General features: G+C 38.9%; 1 protein-coding gene and 2 long non-coding RNA genes across 6 annotated transcripts in view; 1 reads left to right on the top strand and 2 right to left on the bottom strand.

Moving 5' to 3' along the window:
- The window catches only part of RTN4 (reticulon 4), a 67503-nt gene extending 59369 nt beyond the window's left edge, over window positions 1–8134 (bottom strand). For 2 of the 3 annotated variants that reach the window (XM_045884983.3, XM_045884984.3), the window contains exon 1: window positions 7352–8124. In XM_045884983.3, the coding sequence (XP_045740939.1) occupies window positions 7352–7913 (562 nt within the window). In that variant the 5' untranslated portion in view covers window positions 7914–8124. Of the gene's footprint in view, window positions 1–7351 lie in introns of all 3 variants that reach the window. The other variant, XM_045884986.3, reaches the window with a different exon arrangement.
- Window positions 8135–8210: 76 nt separating this feature from the next.
- LOC135361769 (uncharacterized) overlaps window positions 8211–21659 on the top strand; it is a 49336-nt gene continuing 35887 nt past the window's right edge. The window contains exon 1 of the long non-coding RNA XR_010405698.1: window positions 8211–8337. This is a non-coding gene — a long non-coding RNA (uncharacterized LOC135361769). The remainder of the gene's footprint in view (window positions 8338–21659) is intronic.
- Window positions 10348–21659, bottom strand: part of LOC123851302 (uncharacterized) — a 40891-nt gene continuing 29579 nt past the window's right edge. Inside the window, exons 4-6 of one of the 2 annotated variants that reach the window (XR_010405697.1) lie at window positions 17088–17210; window positions 13249–13308; window positions 10348–10478 (exon numbers count right to left, since the gene is read on the bottom strand). This is a non-coding gene — a long non-coding RNA (uncharacterized LOC123851302). The remainder of the gene's footprint in view (window positions 10479–13248; window positions 13309–17087; window positions 17211–21659) is intronic. The other variant, XR_006792529.3, reaches the window with a different exon arrangement.

Genomic DNA, 21659 nt, shown 5'->3' with positions numbered 1-21659 from the left:
CTAAATTTCACATTATTATAAACTAATTAAAAAAAAAATACATGGGGCGCCTGGGTGGCTCAGTTGGTTAAGCGACTGCCTTCGGCTCAGGTCATGATCCTGGAGTCCTGGGATCGAGTCCCGCATCGGGCTCCCTGCTCGGCAGGGAGTCTGCTTCTCCCTCTCCCGCTCCCCCCTCTTGTGCTCTTTGTCTCTCTCACTCTCTCTCAAATAAATAAATAAAATCTTAAAAAAAAATAAATTAAAAATAAATAAAAAATATATATATGTTGGGGCGCCTGGGTAGCTCAGTCGTTAAGCGTCTGCCTTCGGCTCAGGTCATGATCCCAGGGTCCTGGGATCGAGCCCCGCGTCGGCCTCCCTGCTCCTTGAGAAGCCTGCTTCTCCCTCTCCCACTCCCCCTGCTTGTGTTCCCTCTCTCGCTGTGTCTCTCTCTGTCAAATAAATAAATAAAATCTTTAAAAAAAGAAAATACATGTTAATGAAAACCATGCTTAGAGAAAAAATATGTAATATCAATCCAAAAAATACAACAATTCTCCCCTAAATTAATGCATAAATTTAATGTAACCACACTATAATTCCAACAGAGGGAGAGGGGATTAAATAAACAATTTTAAAGATCAGATAGAAAACTATACATGCATAGATGGCCAGAAAAAAAAAAAAAATTCTGGAAAAGCCCTATCAGCTAGTATTTCATTTGAAAGTTATAGCAATTAAAACAGTTTGGTACCTATACATGAAAAGACAAAGACATGGAAAAGAAGAGGAAATATTTCACCCATACTACAAGCATATGACAAAAGTGGCATTTTAAAATAGTAAAGATGCAGGATTCGATACAAACAGTGTTCGGGAAAATGAGAAATCGTGTTGAATAATGAAATTACATCACTACTTCACTCCCTAGAATAAAATAAAGAGAATGAAAGGATAAAATGTTAAAATGAAATCATAAAAATCATACAAGTACTAAAGGAAACATGGGAGCAATTTTTACAATCCTAGAGAAGGTCTAAGAATTACACAAAATTCAATGACTTGTATGACTCAAAGGCATAAAAGAAAATGATAAATCTGACTAAAGTTTCTGCACAAAAAAATACACCAAAGGTCAAAATACAAATAACAAATCATGAAAAAACTTTTCAGGACACAACAAAAGGCTAATTTCCTTACAATAGATCAAGTGTTCCTACATCTGTAAGAACAAAAACCCAAAGGAAGAAGAGGCAAAAGCTGTGATCAGAAAAAACTTATTGGCACCTAAGTCAAAAAAAAAAAAAAAAATACTCTGAGATGTAAATTTTTAAAAAAGGAAATTTCCTAAGCCATTTACTAGTCTTACCAATACATTCTATTGGTAAAGGCATAAGGAAAAAGGTACTTTAACACAGTATTGGTGGGACAGAGGCTGCAATAACTCTTTGTAATACAATTTGGCATTATCTATCAAAGTTTTAAATGCACATACCCTTTGGACCAGTAACTCTACTAGCATGAATTTATCCCACAACACATGTAACAACACGTATTCCCAAAGAAGTATATACAAGTGTTAACAGCAACATTATTTATAACAGAAGAAGTTGAGAAACAACCTAATTAACCATCCATAAGAGATTCATCAATAAAATGATACATCCATATCCTTGTACATGTAAATAAATAAATGCTTTCATTCATAAGAATTCATGAGAGAAAATATTGTAATTCTAGGACTATAGAGAATTTGAAAATCAGTTTTCATCTACAATATCATATTCATTCAACAAATCTCTGAGTGCCTACACCACACCTAAGGCACTGTGTTCAGCAATAAAGATATGTCACATTGTCCTTTTCCTCAAGAGAAAAAACGTAATATAGCCCCTTACCCCAAGGAGCATACAGTCTGACAGAGAATAGAAATGAATAAACATACCATTACCATATATGGTGTGATATATACAATGAGGTAAGAATAGAATGTTATGAGAATACATGAGCAAAGCAACTTAAAAATAATCACCATTCCAAAAACAAAACGAACAGCTTAAATGTAAAATTATTAACTCCTCCTTTAGAGTTGAAAAGAATCATTAGCCAATGGTCTGAGAAGACCTTAGCATCCATGAAGCTGGGTCCCACCATTCTGCATGTCCATGTCCTATAGGAGCCAGCCACAAAAGTTACATTCACCCTTTTAAACACTGATGAATTATGGTCTGCTCTTACAGTTTCCATTCCCGATGCTGTCACCCCCAGAGGGACCTTCTAGGGTCTATATTTAGAAAAGGAATAAAACGTCTCAAAGAATGTACAGACTAATGTATCTACGACATTACTTCTACTTAATCAAAAGTTTCAGGAAAGAAGCAAGAAATATCATCCACTGAGTAGGTACTTTTTCCTGGGCTAGCAAAATACCTTTAAAATGTGCCATTTAATTTGGGGCCTTGCATCAGTAGTGTTTCAAATAAATTGCTTTTAGGTAGATTATGAACTAACTACACATAAAACAGAGCCAATTATTAGACAATAGGTAATATGCTCCTTTTTAGAAATTTTTTTTTATAAAGATATTAAATCTTGGGACGCCTGGGTGGCTCAGTTGGTTAAGAGTCTGCCTTCGGCTCAGGTCAGAATCCCAGGGTCCTGGGATTGAGTCCCGCCTTGGGCTCCTTGCTCAGCGGAGCCACTTCCACTGCTTGTGCTCTCTCTCTGGTAAATAAATAAAATCTTAAAAAAAAAAAAAAAAAAAAAAAAAAGACAGCAAATATTCCAAGTTTACAGGGATATAGTGCTAAAATAGCATGTTTTTAAATACTATTCCTTGTAATGAGGTATTTATCAGAGGTTCAATATATACTCATCACTTCATTTTAAAAAGGTTTGAGGGGAGCTTGCTAGTTACTAAAAATTAGGACTATAAATTTGACACGGAGCATGCTAGGAACCAATCTAAAATGTAACTCAATTTATCCATAAGGAGCATACCAGTTCCCAACTTTTATTCCCAGTCATAAATTAGAAATGGCTTAACAAAAGGAATTATTCAGAATCTGTAAATTCATCAGTTATTTTCCTTTTTACCATTTTCGAAGGAGGATAGGGAACGGGTAGGGCATGATAGCTCCTTCTGTAGAAGCAACTGCTTCCTGGTAGTGTCACATCACTGTTTACTTGAATTTTATATTAAGAATTGGAACTTAAGATTTTAAACTATACGTCACTCAAAATCTTTTAACATTTCTATTTGCTCTTATGCCACTGTATCTAATCATATAATTAATGACTTTATAAAAAGACTAATAATTTTTAATCCCAAGCCATAAACTATATTTATGAGCAGTATTCAATTCTATGCAAATTTCCACTGCAATTAACAAATTTGGACAGTCTCTGAGATTGATTTAGTAAGCACCAACATTCTTTGTATTTACATCCTTTGCCTCCAAGTCCTATCAATTCTTCTTTCATAAAAACTTTTTTTTTAAGATTTTATTTATTTATTTGAGAGAGAGAGAATGAGAGATAGAGAGCACGAGAGGGAAGAGGGTCAGAGGGAGAAGCAGACTCCCTGCTGAGCAGGGAGCCCGACAGGGGACTCGATCCTGGGACTCCAGGATCATGACCTGAGCCGGAGGCAGTTGCTTAACCAACTGAGCCACCCAGGCGCCCTTTAAAACTTTTTTTAACCTAACTATAAAAATAGAGATCTGCAGCCAAAAAACCATGTTTCCTATAGTTTCTTATATTCCTCCCTTCTATTCCATTTTCATTGACTGAAGTAGTAGTGAACTAGTTCAGGCTCTACTCACCCTTTTCGGAACTACTGCAAAAGCATTCTAAATAGTTCCCGTTCTTCTTTCCAACCTATCTTGAATACTGTCACCAATTCATTTTTTTCCTAACACTGCTTTCATGATGTCCTGCCTCAGTTCAATAATCTCCAATGGCCTCCCATGGCATAAAGCAGTGATGGGAATTGGAGTTTATTCATATTTTTTACCCTCTCAGGACCAGGGTAAAAAATAATGAAAGAACTTTACATTTGGAAACAACAACAAAAACATTTTGTTGTTTCATAATAGAAATTACCAAAAGCAAGAGCAACTGCGGGTGGCAGAGCATGGATAAAAACAGGATGTGAAAACCCTAGTAGCTTAATTTAGTATTCAATATGCCTCAGAATCCAGATCTACCACATTTTTTTTTAAAGATTTTATTTATTCATTTGAGAAACAGAGATAGAGAGAGATGGAGCATGAGCAGGGGGAGAGGCAGACAGAGAAGCAGGCTCCCCACTGAGCCAGGAGCCCAATATGTGGCTCCATCCCAGGACCCTGGGATCACGACCTGAGCCGGAGGCAGACGCTTAACCATCTGAGCCACCCAGGCGCCCCCCGATGTACCACATTTTCAATATTAACACTGGTTTAGAACATGCCCAGAGACCAGCTCAGTGTCATGGTTAATGATGTTTACATTTCTCTCAACACAATTTCTATCCAGCATTTCCCTCATGTATCCTCAAAGCCCTTTAACCAACCACCTTCTCAAAGTGAAGCCAAATGTTTTCTGTGAAAAATGGTCATCAAGTGAGAGGCTTCGATCTCACTTCATTACTGCATTACAATGGGGATACTCCAAGCACAACAGTAAACAGCAAAATTACTACTTTCCTAGTGATGGGAATCAGAGTTTATTCAAAAATAATGTAAACAATGTTAAATGCACAAGTGTCAGGAGTCCGCCCAACTCAGTAAATATAACCCTCTTCCCATCGGGTTGCTCTATGTTTTTAACCATGCCCTGCACATTTCTCACCTTGTCTTTACTCACATCAGTCTTCGCAGTTCCTCTAAATCTTCAAAACTATATTTTTGCTCCAAAAGCACAATTATTAAGGAGCATATTTCTAAAATAAAGAATATCTTTTATTTAAAAAATCCAAACTTTTTACCATGGCCTGTTAGAGACCCCAAATGATCTAAGTTTAGCCCACCTCCCCAACCTCACCTGACACCAGTGTCTCCCAAGTTTTTCTCATTAGTCTTCTTACTAGACTTTCAAACACACAAAGCTAATTCCTGCCTAAAGGCTTTTGTCTCCCTACGGGTTGCTTGGAAATTTTTATCTACAGCTCAAATCTCACCTCCTCACAAAGGCATTTCTCAATGCCACCCTACTTAAAACAACCCCCCCCCATACACACACCCCAATCACTTTCCATACCATCATCCTGTTTATTTTCCTCATAACACTTACCACTATTCTGAGTTCCTTACTTATGTAATTATCGTACACCCCTAATGGGGAGCACGTGTGTCCTGCTTATTTGCTATACCCTCACAGCCTAGAATAGAACCTGTCTCTTCGTAGGTAATCAATTATCAGTTGAATGAACGAACTGTGAAGAACCTAAGACTCACAGAAATGGTTTAACTATCCATGACCATAATCGTGATATTCAGTGGTTTCCTAAAGGAACTAAAGTTTCCAAATAGCTATCATCAATACAGAATTAGGGAACTATATAAAGATAAGAGTCCCTGGGTAGGCAATATTCTCTGTCCTTTGTTTTCTAAACTTAGTATTCCAAAAGTCAAAATTCTAAGAGAATGCTGTCACCTCCTGAATCCCTAATGTTCAAAGATCAGAACTCTTCTCTTTGTTCCCATACTGGAATACAATATGACAAATCAGTATGCCTTTGTTAATCATTAGATTTCCCATTTGCAAATTTCTTATTACTCTTTATTCTTCTACATCTTAGTTTCTCTTAAACGTGTTTTTTAATTCAGAAAAAGGAAAGATTGAGTTACTCCTCATCTCCTAATATCTTTAGTGTAATGATTAATGTTAATAATGCTTTGGGGTATGTCATTATCAAAATGTTATTCAGAAACATCACAATTGGCTTATTTCCCTATTGTGAAGGAATGAACTGAAAAATATGTTTTCTGTGATCTCATTGATTTTCTTCTAGAAAATCAACCATTTCTAAAATACTACAAGGCAATGAAGATTTCTCAGCAGGCAGTTATACTACCAGATTCTGGCCCTTTTATACATAAAGAAAAGTCCTACTGCTTGCTGGTGGGACACTTTCTGCCCCCGAAGTAACAAGATACATGCTAGTAAGTTAATAACTTGTCTAGTAAGATTCTCCATCTCTAACAAACTTGACTTTTTTTCCTCTTCCAAAATAAACAATTTCCCAAAATGAAAAGGGAAATAAGACAATGTTCCTTTAAATACATATATATAAAATCAGGTACTAAAGTGAATGAAAAGATTTGGAAACTGTTTATAGACTATGCAGATTTGTCCCTGTCGACCTAAAACAAATAACTTCTAAGAAATATATTTCTAACCACTACATGAAAATATCTTTCTCAAAACATTTCATTAAGTCTAGTGGCAAGTCTGCCACAAATTCAACTGGCCTATTCGCGGTAAAAACCCCACAGGTTTCCTTTCTTTAAGAGTGTCAACCATTTTGCCTTTTTTCCTCTCCGATTCAATTATAATCCATCAAGAGCCTAAACCACACTAACAGCAATTCCTCTCACTCAGCACCTGAGACCCTAGTAGAACTGCGCTCCCTCGGACCATAAATGCTCAGATCCCACTTCCCTGGCTCGGTTTAGCTGGGGAGTCGCCACATCACAACCCGGATAAACTGGGCGGTGGCAGGACTTTGCCAGAACTCTCGCCTTCCCAATTCTCCACGCGCCACACCACTGGAGGCGCTCTCCCTTCACTGCAGTTGGGTCAGTGTGGATGTTTTCCACTGGGCCAGCTCCCCACCAGCGCCAAGAGTCGAGAGGGAGGGGAATGAGGCGCTGGGGAGCCACCCAAGCCAGGAAGAAGGTGAGGAGGGGGGCCAGGGCTCACTGCTGGCAAAGTGACTAGCTGCAAAACTGCGCCTTTTCCCTAGGAGCACCCCAGACCGGTAGACAAAAGATGAAGGGCGCCAAGGCCTTTCCATCCTCACCCGGGAGCCTAGCCAGCCCAATGTATCCACAACCCTGGTCCCTAGATACAGACCCAGCTCCTATCAGGGGTGGGTGCCTAACTTCCGGGATGCAGTAGAATAGGGACCAGAGGGAAGAAGCCGAACAGGAGGGGTGCACGTGTTCCCCGATACCGAGACAGACAATAAAGAACAAGCCCGGGTTTTCTCGGCCGCCCCACCCTGCTCCTGACGGCTCCTACCAGGGGGGGCGCCTTCGCCCGGAGGTCCACGGACAAAGCCCCTCGGGGCGGAGAGGAGGGCTCCGCCCGAGGCATTTGGGGGTGCACACAAAAGACGGAGGGGAGCGAGGGGCTGCGCGAGGCGGGAGGGCACGGCACTCACCCACTGAGCCTGAAGAGCCTCTGCGCTTGGGCGCGGCCGGGGTGGAGGGGGGCGCGGCGGGGGCCGGGGCGGGTGGGGTCCACGCGGGCTCGGCCTGGGGGCTCACGCTGGCCGGGGGAGGAGGGGGAGGCCGGGCCGGGGGCTCATCGTCCTCGGGAAGCTTGGAGGGCGAGGCTGCGGCAGCGGAGGGCAGGGATGGCGCGGGCACCGCGGGCGACGCGGGGCTCGCGTCCCAAGACTGCGGCCGCTCCGGGGCGGCGGGGGGCGCGGCCGGCAGTGGCCCCCGGGGCGCCGGGGGCACGAAGTCACTGCCGAAGTCCAGCAGGGGCGCGCCAGCGACGGGGGCGGTGGGCACCGGGGCTGCAGACAGCCCCGTGGCGGGCTTCCTCTCCAGCACCTCCAGCTCCTCCAAGTCCTCGTCTTCGTCCTCCTCGTCTTCGTCCTCCTCTTCTTCCTCCTCGTCCTCGGGCTCCCTCACGAATTGGTACTTGAACGGGGGCTGGGGCCCGGGCGGGCTGTCCGAGGACGAAGAGACCAGAGGCGACTGGTCCATGTCTTCCATGGCTGGCGGGTCGGAGATGATGCTGCAGCTGTCTCCACAGGACGCTTCTCCTCAGAGCCGCGGGCGGTTGTGGGGGTTGGGGAGGACTGCGAGGGACAGGGCCGAACGAGCCCAGAGACCTGCAGTGGCGACGGCTCCCGGAACAATGAGACTGCTCCTCCTGCCTCTGCGCCCGTGATGCGCCACCCGCCCCGTCCCCAGTTGCCGCCACCGCCCAGACGAGCGAAGGAGAGAGGCCAGTGGATTCTCCGCCCAGTTTGGCGTGACTTACCCTCCCCGGCGGGGAGAGGCAGGGACTGGCGCGGAAGGAAGGAAGCCAATCGCCTACGAAACAGAGACGATGGGCAACCAGTCAGTCCAATGGAAAGAGAAAGAGAGAAAAGTAGGTGGGGCCTTTTGCACCTCCTCTCTCCTACCGGCTCGGGTGAGTTCCATGGGAGGGGTTTGGAACTGGGAGCCCCACCCTTCACCTTGGGTAGGCGCGGGGTGGGCTGGGGTCTTAGCTTCGCCCAGAGGTGGGGGTCAGTCTGTAGCTCCAGTAGTGCGTACACTTGCGGCAGGACAGGCGGCCTGCCCCTTAGGATTGAGGATTTCTGGCCCCCAACCCCGGAAGGGCGTTATCCTGGGGGCCTGGGGGTGGTAACTTTCCTCCCAGGAAAGGAAAAAAACCGGAGTGGAGAAAGCTACTGTGAAGTAGGCCCTAAGGATTTAAGTATACACTAAGTATTAAAAGATTTTGAAATAAAAAGATAACCTTTTTTCAAACTTAAATTACCAGACCAACTCGTCACTACTACCTTCACCACCTTAAAAGAAAAAAAAAAGGCGGGGGCGGGGGGCAGCTTTAAGATTGTTTTCCGTCCAAACTGCAAACCCTGGATGAGGTAGGCAAAACAGCTGGGCTTGCACAGTCTGTAGGACTGGGGCCATTTCAAAGTCGGCTCATTCAGGAGGGTTTGGGGCTCTGCCTGCTGCTGGACTCTTACATGGTAGAAAGATGAGTCACCCAAAGAGAGAGAAGAGGAAAGTGGAAACAAAATGATGCCTTGGAAGGCAAATTTGATTTCCATTACATTTCAGTCACCTTAGGCTCATGAGTCAACATTTCAGATGATTCAGGCCTCTGGGAGTCAGGAAGGCCAGTATTCATTTGTTTGATATGCTGGAATGAGTATGATCCCCATTCCACTTTTTCCAAAACTGGAAAGGAAGTTTAAAGGAAAGTGGTCGCAGAACAATACAAGTATCAGCAATGCAAAGGTTTAGAGAGCTCCTTTTACGTTTCTGGTATACCTTACAAAAATATCCACCGCATTTCTATTCTGGAGGCCTTGGAGACGGGATAACCTGCTCTCAGATTGCTCACAGTCTAGGCCTGCACTGTCTAGTATCTTAGTCACAGGCCACTTGTGGCTATTGAGCACTTTAAGTGTGACTATACTGAAATGAGATGTGCTGTGAGTTTAAAATGCACACTAGAGGGGGGGCTGGGTGGTTCAGTCAGTTAAGCATCCCACTCAATTTCAGCTCAGGTCAGGACCTCAGGGTGGTGGGATCCAGGCCTGGGTCAGGCTCCTCGCTCAGTAGGGAGTCTGCTGGAGATTCTTTCTTACCCTCTCCCTCCATCCTTCCCCCCCCAAATAAATAAATCTTAAAAAAAAAAAAATGCACACTAGGTTTTGAGTGTTAGTACAAAAACACTAAAACATCTCAATTTTTATATGGTTACATTTTGTAATTGATATTGTCAATATATTGGAATAAGTATAAACTACTAAATTATTTTCACTTGGTTTTCTTTATTTTTTAAATGCAGCTTCTAGAATATTTTAAATACACATATGATCACATCATATTTCTATTGGACACTGCTGGTCTAAATGATTAAGAAATTTTGATTGCCATGGGGAATCATTGGTTATTTAAGCAAATTCTTAGCTCAAACTAATTAATATTACTCTAGGCTTAATTTAGGTATTAAAAAGGAAAGGTGGTTGGGGAAGGAAGGAGGAGAGATGAATAGGTGGAACAAGGAGACAAGGAGATTTTTAGGGCAGCAAAACTATTCTCTATGATACTATAATGGGGGATACATGACATTATGCATTTGGCAAAACCCACAGAACCATACATCACAAAGAATGAACCCTAATGTAAACTGTGGACATTAGTTATATCGATACTGGTTCATCACTTGCAGCAAATGTACACCAATGCAAAATGTTAGTAATAGGGTAAACTGGTTGCAGAGTAGGCATGGGAGTGTGTGAGAACTCTCTGTACTTTCTGTTCAGTTTTTCTGTAAATCGAGAACTGCTCTAAGAAATAAATTTTATTAATTCTTAGAAAAGGGAAAGGTAGAAGATTTCCTGGGAACGTTACCTGACCAGGTTGATTATCAACAATACAGGGATGCCAGGGTGGCTCAGTCATTTAAGCATCTGCCTTTAGCTCAGGGCATGATCCCAGGGTCCTGGAATTGAGTCCCGCCTCAGGCTCCTTGCGTAGCAGGGAGCCTGCTTTTCCCTCTGTCTGCTGCTCCTCCTGCTTGTGATCTCTCTCTCTCTGTGTCAAATAAATAAATAAAATCTTTAAAAAAATTATCAACAATATGTTCAGGACCTGGCATATCCATTCCACAAAGATGAACTGGTTTTATTTCTACAAAATGGCTGTGAGGTGCTTTGAGTTTGTTTGGCTTTATTTTGTGTTATTTTTGAAGAGTAGGAAGAGAAAAATACTACTGTAGAATTTTGGGGTGGAAGTTTAATGCCAAACTAAAAATTTTAAGCAAAATAGATTCCTACAATGATAACTAAAATAGTCATGTTTCAAGTATTTGTCAAAAATTATCAAAAACATATGATTTTCAACTGCATACACATACAAAAATATACTAGCAAAATTTTATGGTATAAACCTTTATACCATAAGTAACAATTTAGCTATCAATAGGTCAGTCTTCCCCATACTGCTTTCCCACTATAACTGTTCTGACACTCCTTAATGGAATACTTTTACAGTTTTCACATATATTATTTGTAAGTTACTTATATGAGATCTCTGCATTCATATATCTGTGTGCCTGCTATTACTAAAATAGTCTCAAGGGAATATCTTTAATTTATTAAAAGCATCATAGAAGGGGGCACCTGGGTGACTCAGTTAGTTAAGCGACCAACTCTTGATTTCGGCTCAGGTCATGTCTCAGGGTCATGGGATTGAGCCCCACTTCAGGCTCCACGTTCAGCGCAGAGTCAGCTAGAGATTCTCTGCCTCTTCCTCTGCCCCTCCCCCCACTCTCTCCTGCATGTGTACACACACACACACTCTTTCTCTCTAAAATAGATAAATAAGGGGCACCTGGGTGGCTCAGTTGGTTAAGCGACTGCCTTCGGCTCAGGTCATGATCCTGGAGTCCCTGGATTGAGTCCCGCATCAGGCTTTCTGCTCGGCAGGGAGCCTGCTTCTCCCTCTGACCCTCCCCCTCTCATGTGCTCTCTCTCTCTCATTCTCTCTGTCTCAAATAAATAAAATCTTTAAAAAAAAAAATTAAATAAAATAAATAAATAAAATCTTTTTAAAAAAGTATCATAGAAGGATAATTACAGAAAAGTGGTAGATTTACAACTTTTTTAACAAATAGCCATAAATACTGAGACAATAATATACACACTCTCCTCTGAAGCAGAAGAAAAATTAAAATTTTATATTATTGAGCTCAGTGACTTCTAAAATGTCAGTATTTGATGGATGAATTAAGAGTAAAGAGTTTACCCAGTGTTCATAGAATGGTCAACAAAGAGGAGCGCCTGGGTGGCTCAGTCGTTAAGCGTCTGCCTTGGGCTCAGGTCATGATCCCAGGGTCCTGGGATCGAGCCCCGCATCAGGCTCTCTGCTTGGCTGGGAGCCTGCTTCTCCCTTTCCCACTCCCCCTGCTTGTGTTCCCTCTCTAGCTGTCTCTCTCTCTCTGTCAAATAAATAAAATAAAATCTTTAAAAAAAAAAAAAGAATGGTCAACAAAGCATAAGGAAAGGAGAATGTTGCTGATACACCAGAATTAAATATAGAGTTAGTTACACATTAGTGCAACTACATGTAAATATCACTCTTACTAACAAAATTCTGATGGGCATTTGAAATGCTTAAAGGAAGAATATAAATTCTTAATCATAATAATAATTAGAAAAAGGATTACTCCATGAATTATTTTTGAAATTACCTTACCAGAAGTAGATTAAAATTTCCAGATACCACAAGTTAGTAACTATTCTCTTAGAACACTGCAAGAGATCCATTCAGCTTGATGGAATTATAGAATCTGAGTTGGAAGGGCTCTGGGAGGTCAGGTTGACCAATCTCCATCCCATTACAAGAATTCCCTACACAAGGTTTTTTTTTAAGTTGGTCATCTGTGGTAGATTAAAAACAGCCACAAACTTTTTGCAACAACTCCCATCCAGAGGTAGGGTCAATTTTCCCACCCCTTCTGAGCTGGCCTTGTGACTTTCTTGACCAATAGAATGCCCTGGAAATGAGTTGCGAGCCTAACCAGCAGAGGCTTTGCAGTTACCATTCTCACTCTCTTGGAACACTGAGGCTGAAGATGAGATACACGCGGGGAGAGAGACCTAGCTGTCCCAACCATAGAGCTGAGGTCCCCAGAAATGTGAGACCATTTCAGATTCTGCAGCCAACCCTCAGAATCATGAAAAATAACAAATCATTGTTGTTTTAAACTACTACTTTTTGGGATGGTTCATTACACAGCATAAGCTAATTTAAACATCATCTATTTTGTGCTTTATTCATTTGTATATTAAATATTTATTGGGTATTTACTCTGTACCAAGCACTCTGGAATACAGCACTGAACAAATCAGCACAAATGTGCTTGAACATTTTCAGTAAAGGGAAACTCACTACTTAAGGAAATATCCCATTCTAGAATTCTACCTTTTTGCAGGAAGCTGAATTGATCCCTAATCTGGCATACATTGAACAGGTTAATTGTCCTTCTATCATGTTTGCCCCCCTGAAAGAATTAAAAGGCATAGGATGGCTATACTCTTATCTACATACTGCAGGTTGTGGACTCCAGAGTAGGTTCAGCACACAGGAGGAAAACGAGTGATAGATTCCTGACAAATCTATTTCGAAGGCTGTGCACAATTTATTTGTCTACTGAAAAATGACTTGCCAATATTCCAGAGCACCACTGAATTACATTCAACCTTTCTACTTAAAAAAAAACTGAAACATCATGTTGGCACTCCTAAGGGAAAAACTAACAGCTTGCTATGTCATTGTCCCTACCATTTTGCATGAAATGTACCTTTTTTGTGAAATGCATCTCCTTGTTCTGATTAACATTTTGACTTCTACTAAGTTCATTCTGTAATAAGAATAGAAATATAAATATTATGAGATCAACATCTTCAGCCATCCTCGTTAAACATTGAAAATTAGTGTTGGACTTAAAATCAAGTTTTTAAGTTCCAAAAAGAAATCACATAATAGGCAAGCGAAAGTCATAATTAAAATTGAACCTAGTCTTTCTCCTTTAACCTTCTTGGGTCCTCTGCATTAATACTGCATTTCCTTAGGCTAAGTGCAATGTGTACCATTTCTCTGGTGAAATTTATTGTGATCTAACAGAAAAATTATTTTTGATTCAGAAGAAAATTAATTTTGATCTAGCAGCACAAATCCAAGCAGAGAAATTCCTAAACCATCTTAGACAAATAAAAATCTATACTCATGAGAAAAAAGAACTACAGAAAAGAATTCATAAAATTATCCAAGTTATAAATAACTCGTTCCAGCATCTCACCTATTCTTCCTAATACCAAAGACTAAAGTATAATTTCTGCTGTTTTATCTTCTCTGGAAATAGAAACCAGGTAGTCACTATCTTTGCAATAAACATTACGCATTTACTCAACTAAAATCTGACCTTCTAGGTCCTGGTGATAAAGAATAAATAAAACACACTTCTTAACATCAAGGTACATATAGTCCAGTTTACATAAGAATATTTAGGTGTATATACATAAATGTAAATGTAAATATATTCATATACATGTGTGTATATATATGTGTGTGTGAATATATAGGATATACGTATATTAATTAACTCATACTATAAATGTATAATATATATTATATGCTCATAATTAATACAACATAATTCATACTATATATGTATATATATTAGAGAGAGAGACAGACACAAACATAGACATATTCCAGCAGGATTTGGGGAAGTCTTCATAAAAAGAAATTAATCTTTTAAGGTAGAGAAAGAAGGAAAGCCATCTAATGAAAGGGGGAATAGCACCTACAGAGGCAGGGAGGGCTAAAACTCCAGCACAGATTCAAGGCATAGAGAGACATTTGGTAAAGAGAGGTAGAAAGTGACTGAAGATAAAACCAGGAAAAATAAACCACATACAGACTGTGAAAAATCTTGAATGCCATGCTGAAGAGTGAAGGCATTATCCTCTAAGTAAAGAGATATTAAAAGTCTTTAAGCAAAATGGTGGGCAAGGGGTGCCTGGGTGACTCAGTTAGTTAAGCCTCTGACTCTTCATTTTAGCTCAGGTCATGATCCTGCAGTCATGAGATCAAGCCCCAAATTGGGCTCCGCACCAAGTCTGCTTCAGATTCTCTCCCTCACTCCCTCTCCCCTACCCCTCCTCCAAACCATTCTCTCACTCTCTCTCTTAAGTAAGTAAGTAAGTAAATAAATAAATAAAATCTTTTTTAAAATGGTGGGATGACCTGATTGCTAATTTACAAAAATAACACTGATAGAGGATGGGTTGTGGATGATAGAGTAAGGAAACAATATTTAAGATGCAATTACAATATTACAGATAATCTTTGCCCAATAACTTGGTTATAGTTACTGTGGCTTAAGTGAAACATAACTACTAATAATAATTTGGGCAAAAATTGATAGGGGCCTGAACCAATAGCTTGGGAAATAGGAGAAGATAAATTTGAAAAACACTGAAGAAGCTGAACTCATAGAATTTGATGACTAATAAGATGGAGGGTCTGATGGAAAAGAAGAAGAAAAAAAGTCTGAAATAAGCTTTGTGCATAGGTGGCAAGGTAAATTGGTGCTACCACCGTGAATGCAAAGAATCAGGAGAGGAAGCACAGAACTGGTGCATAATGCTGGGGAGACTATGACAACCTTAGTTTTTAGATACTACAGTGAACTTGACTTGCCTGTAGACTATTGGAGTAGAAACAATCAGGAAGCAGCTACAAAGCCAGGGCTGGGGCTTAGGATGGAGGTCTAGTCTGGAGACCAGGTACCTAAACTTGTAAGTTAAGTTTCATGGGTAAAGGTCTGGGGGAAAATTGTGGGGTGGGGGTGGTGGAGCAGGTTGATGCATACTCTCTGCTACCCTTGGAGGAAAAGGCCTAGAAAGGAGCCATGGGAAACACCGACATGAAATATCTCTTGATGTACTTGAACAATGCTATTTCCACTTAACCTTTACTTTTCCCAGGCAAAACAAATCAAAACAAAAAGTCAGCTTTTGCTCTTCTTCATAGGTCTAGTTCTTTAGTTTTTGGTATCATTTTATCTTCTTCATCCACCTTAAATATTAAACTTGGAACTCAAAATAGTATTCCAGTAAGTACTCAGTATAATTATATTTAGCACTAAGTAATCTATAGTAATAGGGACAGCACCAATAATTTAAACCATAGATAATCCTTAAACTCTCATTAAGCTGGTAGCTCCAGCCTCTTAGCCAAAAACAAAGAGTAGAATTGCCTGGTGGACTTTTGCCTCTACGTGTAACTAACCACCCTCTAATGAAGATGCTGAAGAGAAGGAAATGGTTGGAAGAAAAGCAATAAGAGGTTAAGCAAGCTCCATTAAATTAAAAAATTAGACAATAAATGATTCTTTTATATTCTACTTGTATTTATGAGGTATAGGATTTTTTTTAATCAACAGATATATATTGCTCATTATTCAACTTGTTTTCTAGTTTCCAGAGAACTCAGGAATACATTCATCACCGGAAATGCCATAGTATATTGCCTTGCCAGTGTCTTTTTGGAAACTCACTTTCCTTTTATGGCTACAAACTCACTGTCATCTGACATTTCCATTTTATCTCAATATTATTTATTGTCCTGGGTGGAAATTTTTTCCTTTCATGTAGTAGTAGATATGTAACTCATTTGTGAATAAGGTACCTAGAATAATCAAATACATAGAGGCAGGAAGTAGAACAGTGGGTAACGGGGGCCAGATGAGTAGACAGTTTCAGTATGGGATGATGAAAAACTTCTGGAGATGGACGGTGGTGGTAGTTGTACAACAATGTGAATGTACTTAATGTCACTGAACTGTGCACTTAAAAATGACTAAAATGGTAAATTTTATTTCATGTATATTTTACCACACTAAACATTTTTAATTGCAATTTTTAAAAAAATTAATAGAAGTTTTGGAAGATAAACTTGATAAACCTCCCTGGAAATAGAAAAAGGAACAAAAGATGTATCAGCAACAAACAAGTAGAAATTATAAGTTTTTTTTAAAAAATGCAGTATCATTTCCAACAGCAACAGAAAACATGAAATATTTAAGGATGGATTAAATAAAATATGCCCACTACCATTACACTGCAAATATTGCTTAGAGAAATTTAAAGAACTAGAAGGACGTCAATTTGATTTCAAGATTTATGATAAAGCTACAATGATTAAGACAATGTGGTACTGGCATCAAGGTAGACAAATAGATCAATGGAACAGAATAGGAAGTCCAGAAAGACTCATAGACATACAGTATATAGCTAATTAATTTTTTACAAAAGTACCAAGGTATTTCAATGAGGAAAAGATAGTCTTTTCAACAAATGGTGCTAGTATAAATGGATATCCATACGCAAAAAAACCCCCAAATCAATCAATAAAAAGAATCTTGATTCTCATCTCACATCATATGCAAAACATTAACTCAAAATGAATCATGGGCCTAAATAGAACAGCTATAAACTATAAAACTATAAAATTTCTCAAAGCAAACATAGAATAAAATCTTGGCAAGGTTATACAGTAAATGCTTTTGCAAGTATAAAATGGTACAGTCACTTTAGAAAATTATTTGGCAATTTCTTATGAAGCTAAACATACCTAATCACATGACCCAGAAATTCCATACCTAGGTATCTATCCAGAAGAAATGAAAACTGGAAATGACTTATATGTCCATCAATTGGTGAATGGACCAATAATTTGTGGCTTAGGAATCCTACCCTGCAATAAAAAGAAACAAACTATTAATGTACATAGCATGAAAAAAACTCCAATGAATGATATTAAATGAAAGAAACAAAACACAAGGGGCATCTGGGTGGCTCAGTCATTAAGCGTCTGCCTTTGGCTCAAGTCATGGTCCCAGGGTCTTGGGATTGAGCCCCACATCGGACTCCCTGCTCGGCGGGAAGCCTGCTTCACCCTCCCCCAATCCCCCTGTTTGTGTTCCCTCTCTCGCTGTGTCTCTCTCTGTCAAATAAATAAATAAAATCTTAAAAAAATAAAAAAGACACAAAAGCCCATATACTATGTGAGTCTGTTTATGTGACATTTTAAAACAGGCAAAACTCCTGGGGGGAGAGGGAAAGGAAAGGGGGTGACTACAAAGGGGATGAGGGAACTCTTTGGAGTGAGAGTGGTGAAGGCTATATGACTATATACATTGCCAAAACTCATTGAACTGTACAATTAAAATGAGTGAACTTTATTGAATAAAAATTTTATATCAATAAAGATGGATTTAAAAAAAAAGACAAAGAGACATAATACAGAAGACAAAAGATAAGAAAGTTAGGTGATCAATTTGGAAGGCCTATGAATCACTAACAAGAAATCCACAAAGAAAGAACAGAAAAAAACACTAAGTTTCCTATTAATCTAATTTGCCCTCTAGAAAGGTGAACTTGTAGTATGGTATTTCATGCTGCATGACAGAGCATTATTTAAGTTTACATTTTAACTTAACCTTATAAATGTGTGCAGATTTTTTGAAAGTTAAGAAATGTTTTAAGACTATTTCTTAAACAGTTTTCACTGATGAATACTATCAAACATTCAAAGAAATACTAACAGCAATCCTTTTCAAACTTTTCCAAAAATAGAAGAGGAGGTAACTCCTCCAAACTCATTTTATGAGGACAGCATTACCTGGATACCAAAAGCAAACAAGGATATCATAAGAAAAGAAAATTACAGGCCAATATCCCTGATGAACATAGAAAATCCTCGACAAAATATTAGCAAATTGAAGTCAGCAATACATTAAAAAGATCATATACCATGATCAAGTAGGATTTATTCCAAGGATGCAAGGATGGTTTAACACAAAATGAAGGATAAAAATCATATGATCAACTCAATAGACACATAAAAAGCATCTGATAAAATTCAACATCTAGTTATTATAAAACTCAACAAAGTAGATATAAAGGGAACATACCTCAACATGACAAAGAATAGAATAGAATATTACTCAGCCCTAAAAAAGAATGAGATCTTACCACTTGTGACAACTTGGATGGACTTGGAGAGTATTATGCTAAGTGAAATAAGTCAGACAGAGAAAGACAAATACCATATGATTTCACTTTTATGTGGAATCTAGAAAACAAAACAAATGAAAAAACAAACAAACAAAAGTAGAAACAGACCCACAAATACAGAGAACAAACTAATGGTGGCCACAGGGGAGGGGAACAGGGGAATGGACAAAATGGGTGAAGGGGAGTAGGAAGTATAGTATTCCAGTTATGGAATGAATAAATCCTAGCGATGAAAAGTACAGCATAAGGAACCTAGTCAATGGTACTGTAATAGCTCTGTATGGGCACAGATGGGAGCTACACTTGTGGTACACAATGTATACAGTTGTTGAAACACTATGTGATCCACCTGAACCTAATATAACATTGTGTGTCAACTATACTGCAATAAAAAAGTGTACAATTCAGTGCCAGCCGTTGTTAACCTTTTGTACAAGTTCTGAATAAGATAAGAAAGAAAAGACAATGTGATTCAGTAGAGCATGATTTTAGACCCAGTTCTGCCATGTTTCAACAAAGTGACCTTCAGGAACATCTGGGCCTCACTATCTCCATTGTAAATCAGGGAGTTCAACTAGATGACCACCCTCTAGCTCTGATCTACCTTCAAGATTTTGTTTTTACTGTTGTTTATTGTTAACTTTTCATTTCTCTTTTGAACCAACACAAATATTGGGGTGAGCAGCTCAGAAAGATCTATTTTACAGAAGGACATTTTCAACAATGTTCTAAAGCAAAGATGGTGCTGGCAGACTTATTACAGCGTTCAGAAGACTTTATAAATGTAACAAGATATTTTAGAGCCTTTTTTGAAAGAAGACCGTTTCCTTTTATACATTTCAAAGTAAGAAAATAAAGAGAGAGGAGAGTCACACAGTGTGTTTAACTTAGATGAGCTTCTTTTCTCAAACTTTATCTTTCTCATTTCTAGAAGCAAATATGAAACTATGTAGGAAGCTGCATAGTCTTGGAAATATACTCAAGAAAACTATAGTAAAGTCAGTGATTCAGACAAATTTCTTAATCAAAAATATAAAAAATATCACCTGCAGAACTCTTATTGAAGGAAACAATGAAGAGTTCTCATAAAGGTCTAGTTGATGTGCAATATTTTATCCTTGCAGATTTTAACAGTATATTATTTCATTTAACAAAAATGTTAAAGTTACATTTTTATTTATTTTCATTTTTTATTTTCTCGAAGTTACATTTTTAAATGAATATGCACATATTCCTAAAAAACTAACACGGGATCTCTTAGCAAGTACTTAGGTGTTGTTATGAGTTGACCTGTATCTCCCAAAAAAAGATATTTTGAAGTCCTCACCCCCACTACCTCAGAATGACCTTATTTGGAAATAGGGTCCTGGCAGATGTAGTTGGTTAAGATGAGGTCATACCACAGCAGGCTGGGTTTAATCCAATACAATTGGTGTCCTTCTAAGATGAGTAGAAGACAAAATCACATAGAGAAGATGGCCATGTGAAGACAGAGGCAGAAATTACAGCAGTGCTACCACAAGCCACAGAATACATGGGGCTTCCAAAAACTTATAAGAGGCAAGAGTGGATCCTAGAAGATTTGGAGGGAGCATGCCCTTGTCAACACCTTGATTTTCTACATGTGGCCTCCAAAAGTGTGAGTGTGACAGAATAAATTTCTATTGTTCTAAACCATCCAGTTTGTGGTACCTTGTTATGGCAGACATAGGAAACTAATCCAAATATACAGCCAATGTTACACACATGCTCATGCACACACACACACACACAGAGAGAAAGAGAACCCTCATTTTAACCAAATTACTGGATTTCTAAAAATCTAATATAAAGTTGAAATTTGGGGCTGTGAACTTGAGTAACTAATTATAATGATGCATGATGCCTTAAAACATTTACACAATCTCTTTAGGACACTGCATTTCCAAATATTTTGTACTGTAGGGGAACTAAGTGAAAAGAAAAAATAAATATTTACAAGGGAGAAATAACACAATATCTTTGGGAGAGGCAAGACAGCCTACTTAGAGGATAAAAACTCAAAGGAAAACAGCTACAAGAGAACTATTTCTTTTTTCTTTCTTTCTTTTTTTTTTTTAAGAGAACTATTTCTAAATGGGCAGCTGAGTTACAACATTTGTTATTACTAGACCATTTGAGTCTCAAAATAAAATTTGACAGCAATAATAATTTCATAATTTTATGATGAAACTTAGAATGGCAAATTTTCACAAGACAACTTTAAATATGAAAACAATGAGCAAGGTTGTGATAGATACACAGTTTTTTTCATGTCCACTGATACTAGATTTAGTATCTCTATGTGATTTAATTTTTTGGAGAAAAATTGAAAACTCTATTGAAAGATGTTATAGAGACTAAAAAATCTTTACATTGTAAACAGATGTAAGACTCAGTATCCTAAAGGAGGTGATTAGTCCCAAATTGATTAGTATGGTCAAGAGAGTTCAAATAAATTCCCAAGACTTTTATATGAAATTGGAAAAGGTGTTTATAAAATTTACATATAATGAATAGTTGAGAATAGCAAAGATTCCCTCAACTCCCTTCCCCTATCTGGCTTTGTGAAACCACAACCCCAGTTAAATCCAGCTCTGCTTTTGTCTAATTTTTGCACCATCAAAGCTGAACATAGCTAGAGAAAAACAACTATGTCAACCAGTGTGAATTCAGATTCATCATTACTGATCTCAAGTGTATTCTAATGCTGTCAACCACACTACGTGTGTGACTTTATTGGAAATGTTCTTGAGAAAATTCTTAGGGAGTCATGAGCACTTCTGGGTCTTAACTTGTACATTAAGATTCAAGCACGGCGTTCCTACCTGTTATCTTTACAGGGTCATACTGATTTTTCAAAGCCTTACAGTTCATAATCATTCTCCATATTTAGATCAAAACCACTCCAAAGCAATAATCCATCTGTTTTATTGCTTTCTCAAGTCTCATCCTAGCTTAGTTATCAACTCGACTTTCATCTCTTTTGCCACTTCCAACAGAGCTCTGCTGTTATATACAGTGTGGATGGCCACCACCTAGGAAGACAGCATTCAAATGAGGGCTACTACTACCCATAATAAAAAATTAGAAAAGAAAATATGATGTT

Source organism: Mirounga angustirostris, unplaced genomic scaffold (genome assembly GCF_029215605.1).
Source record: "Mirounga angustirostris isolate CCGP_5_RB_7025 unplaced genomic scaffold, mMirAng1.0.hap1 SCAF_10, whole genome shotgun sequence".
In the NCBI taxonomy this organism is placed as follows: Eukaryota; Metazoa; Chordata; class Mammalia; order Carnivora; family Phocidae; genus Mirounga; species Mirounga angustirostris.
This window is presented reverse-complemented; position numbering and strand designations above follow the sequence as displayed.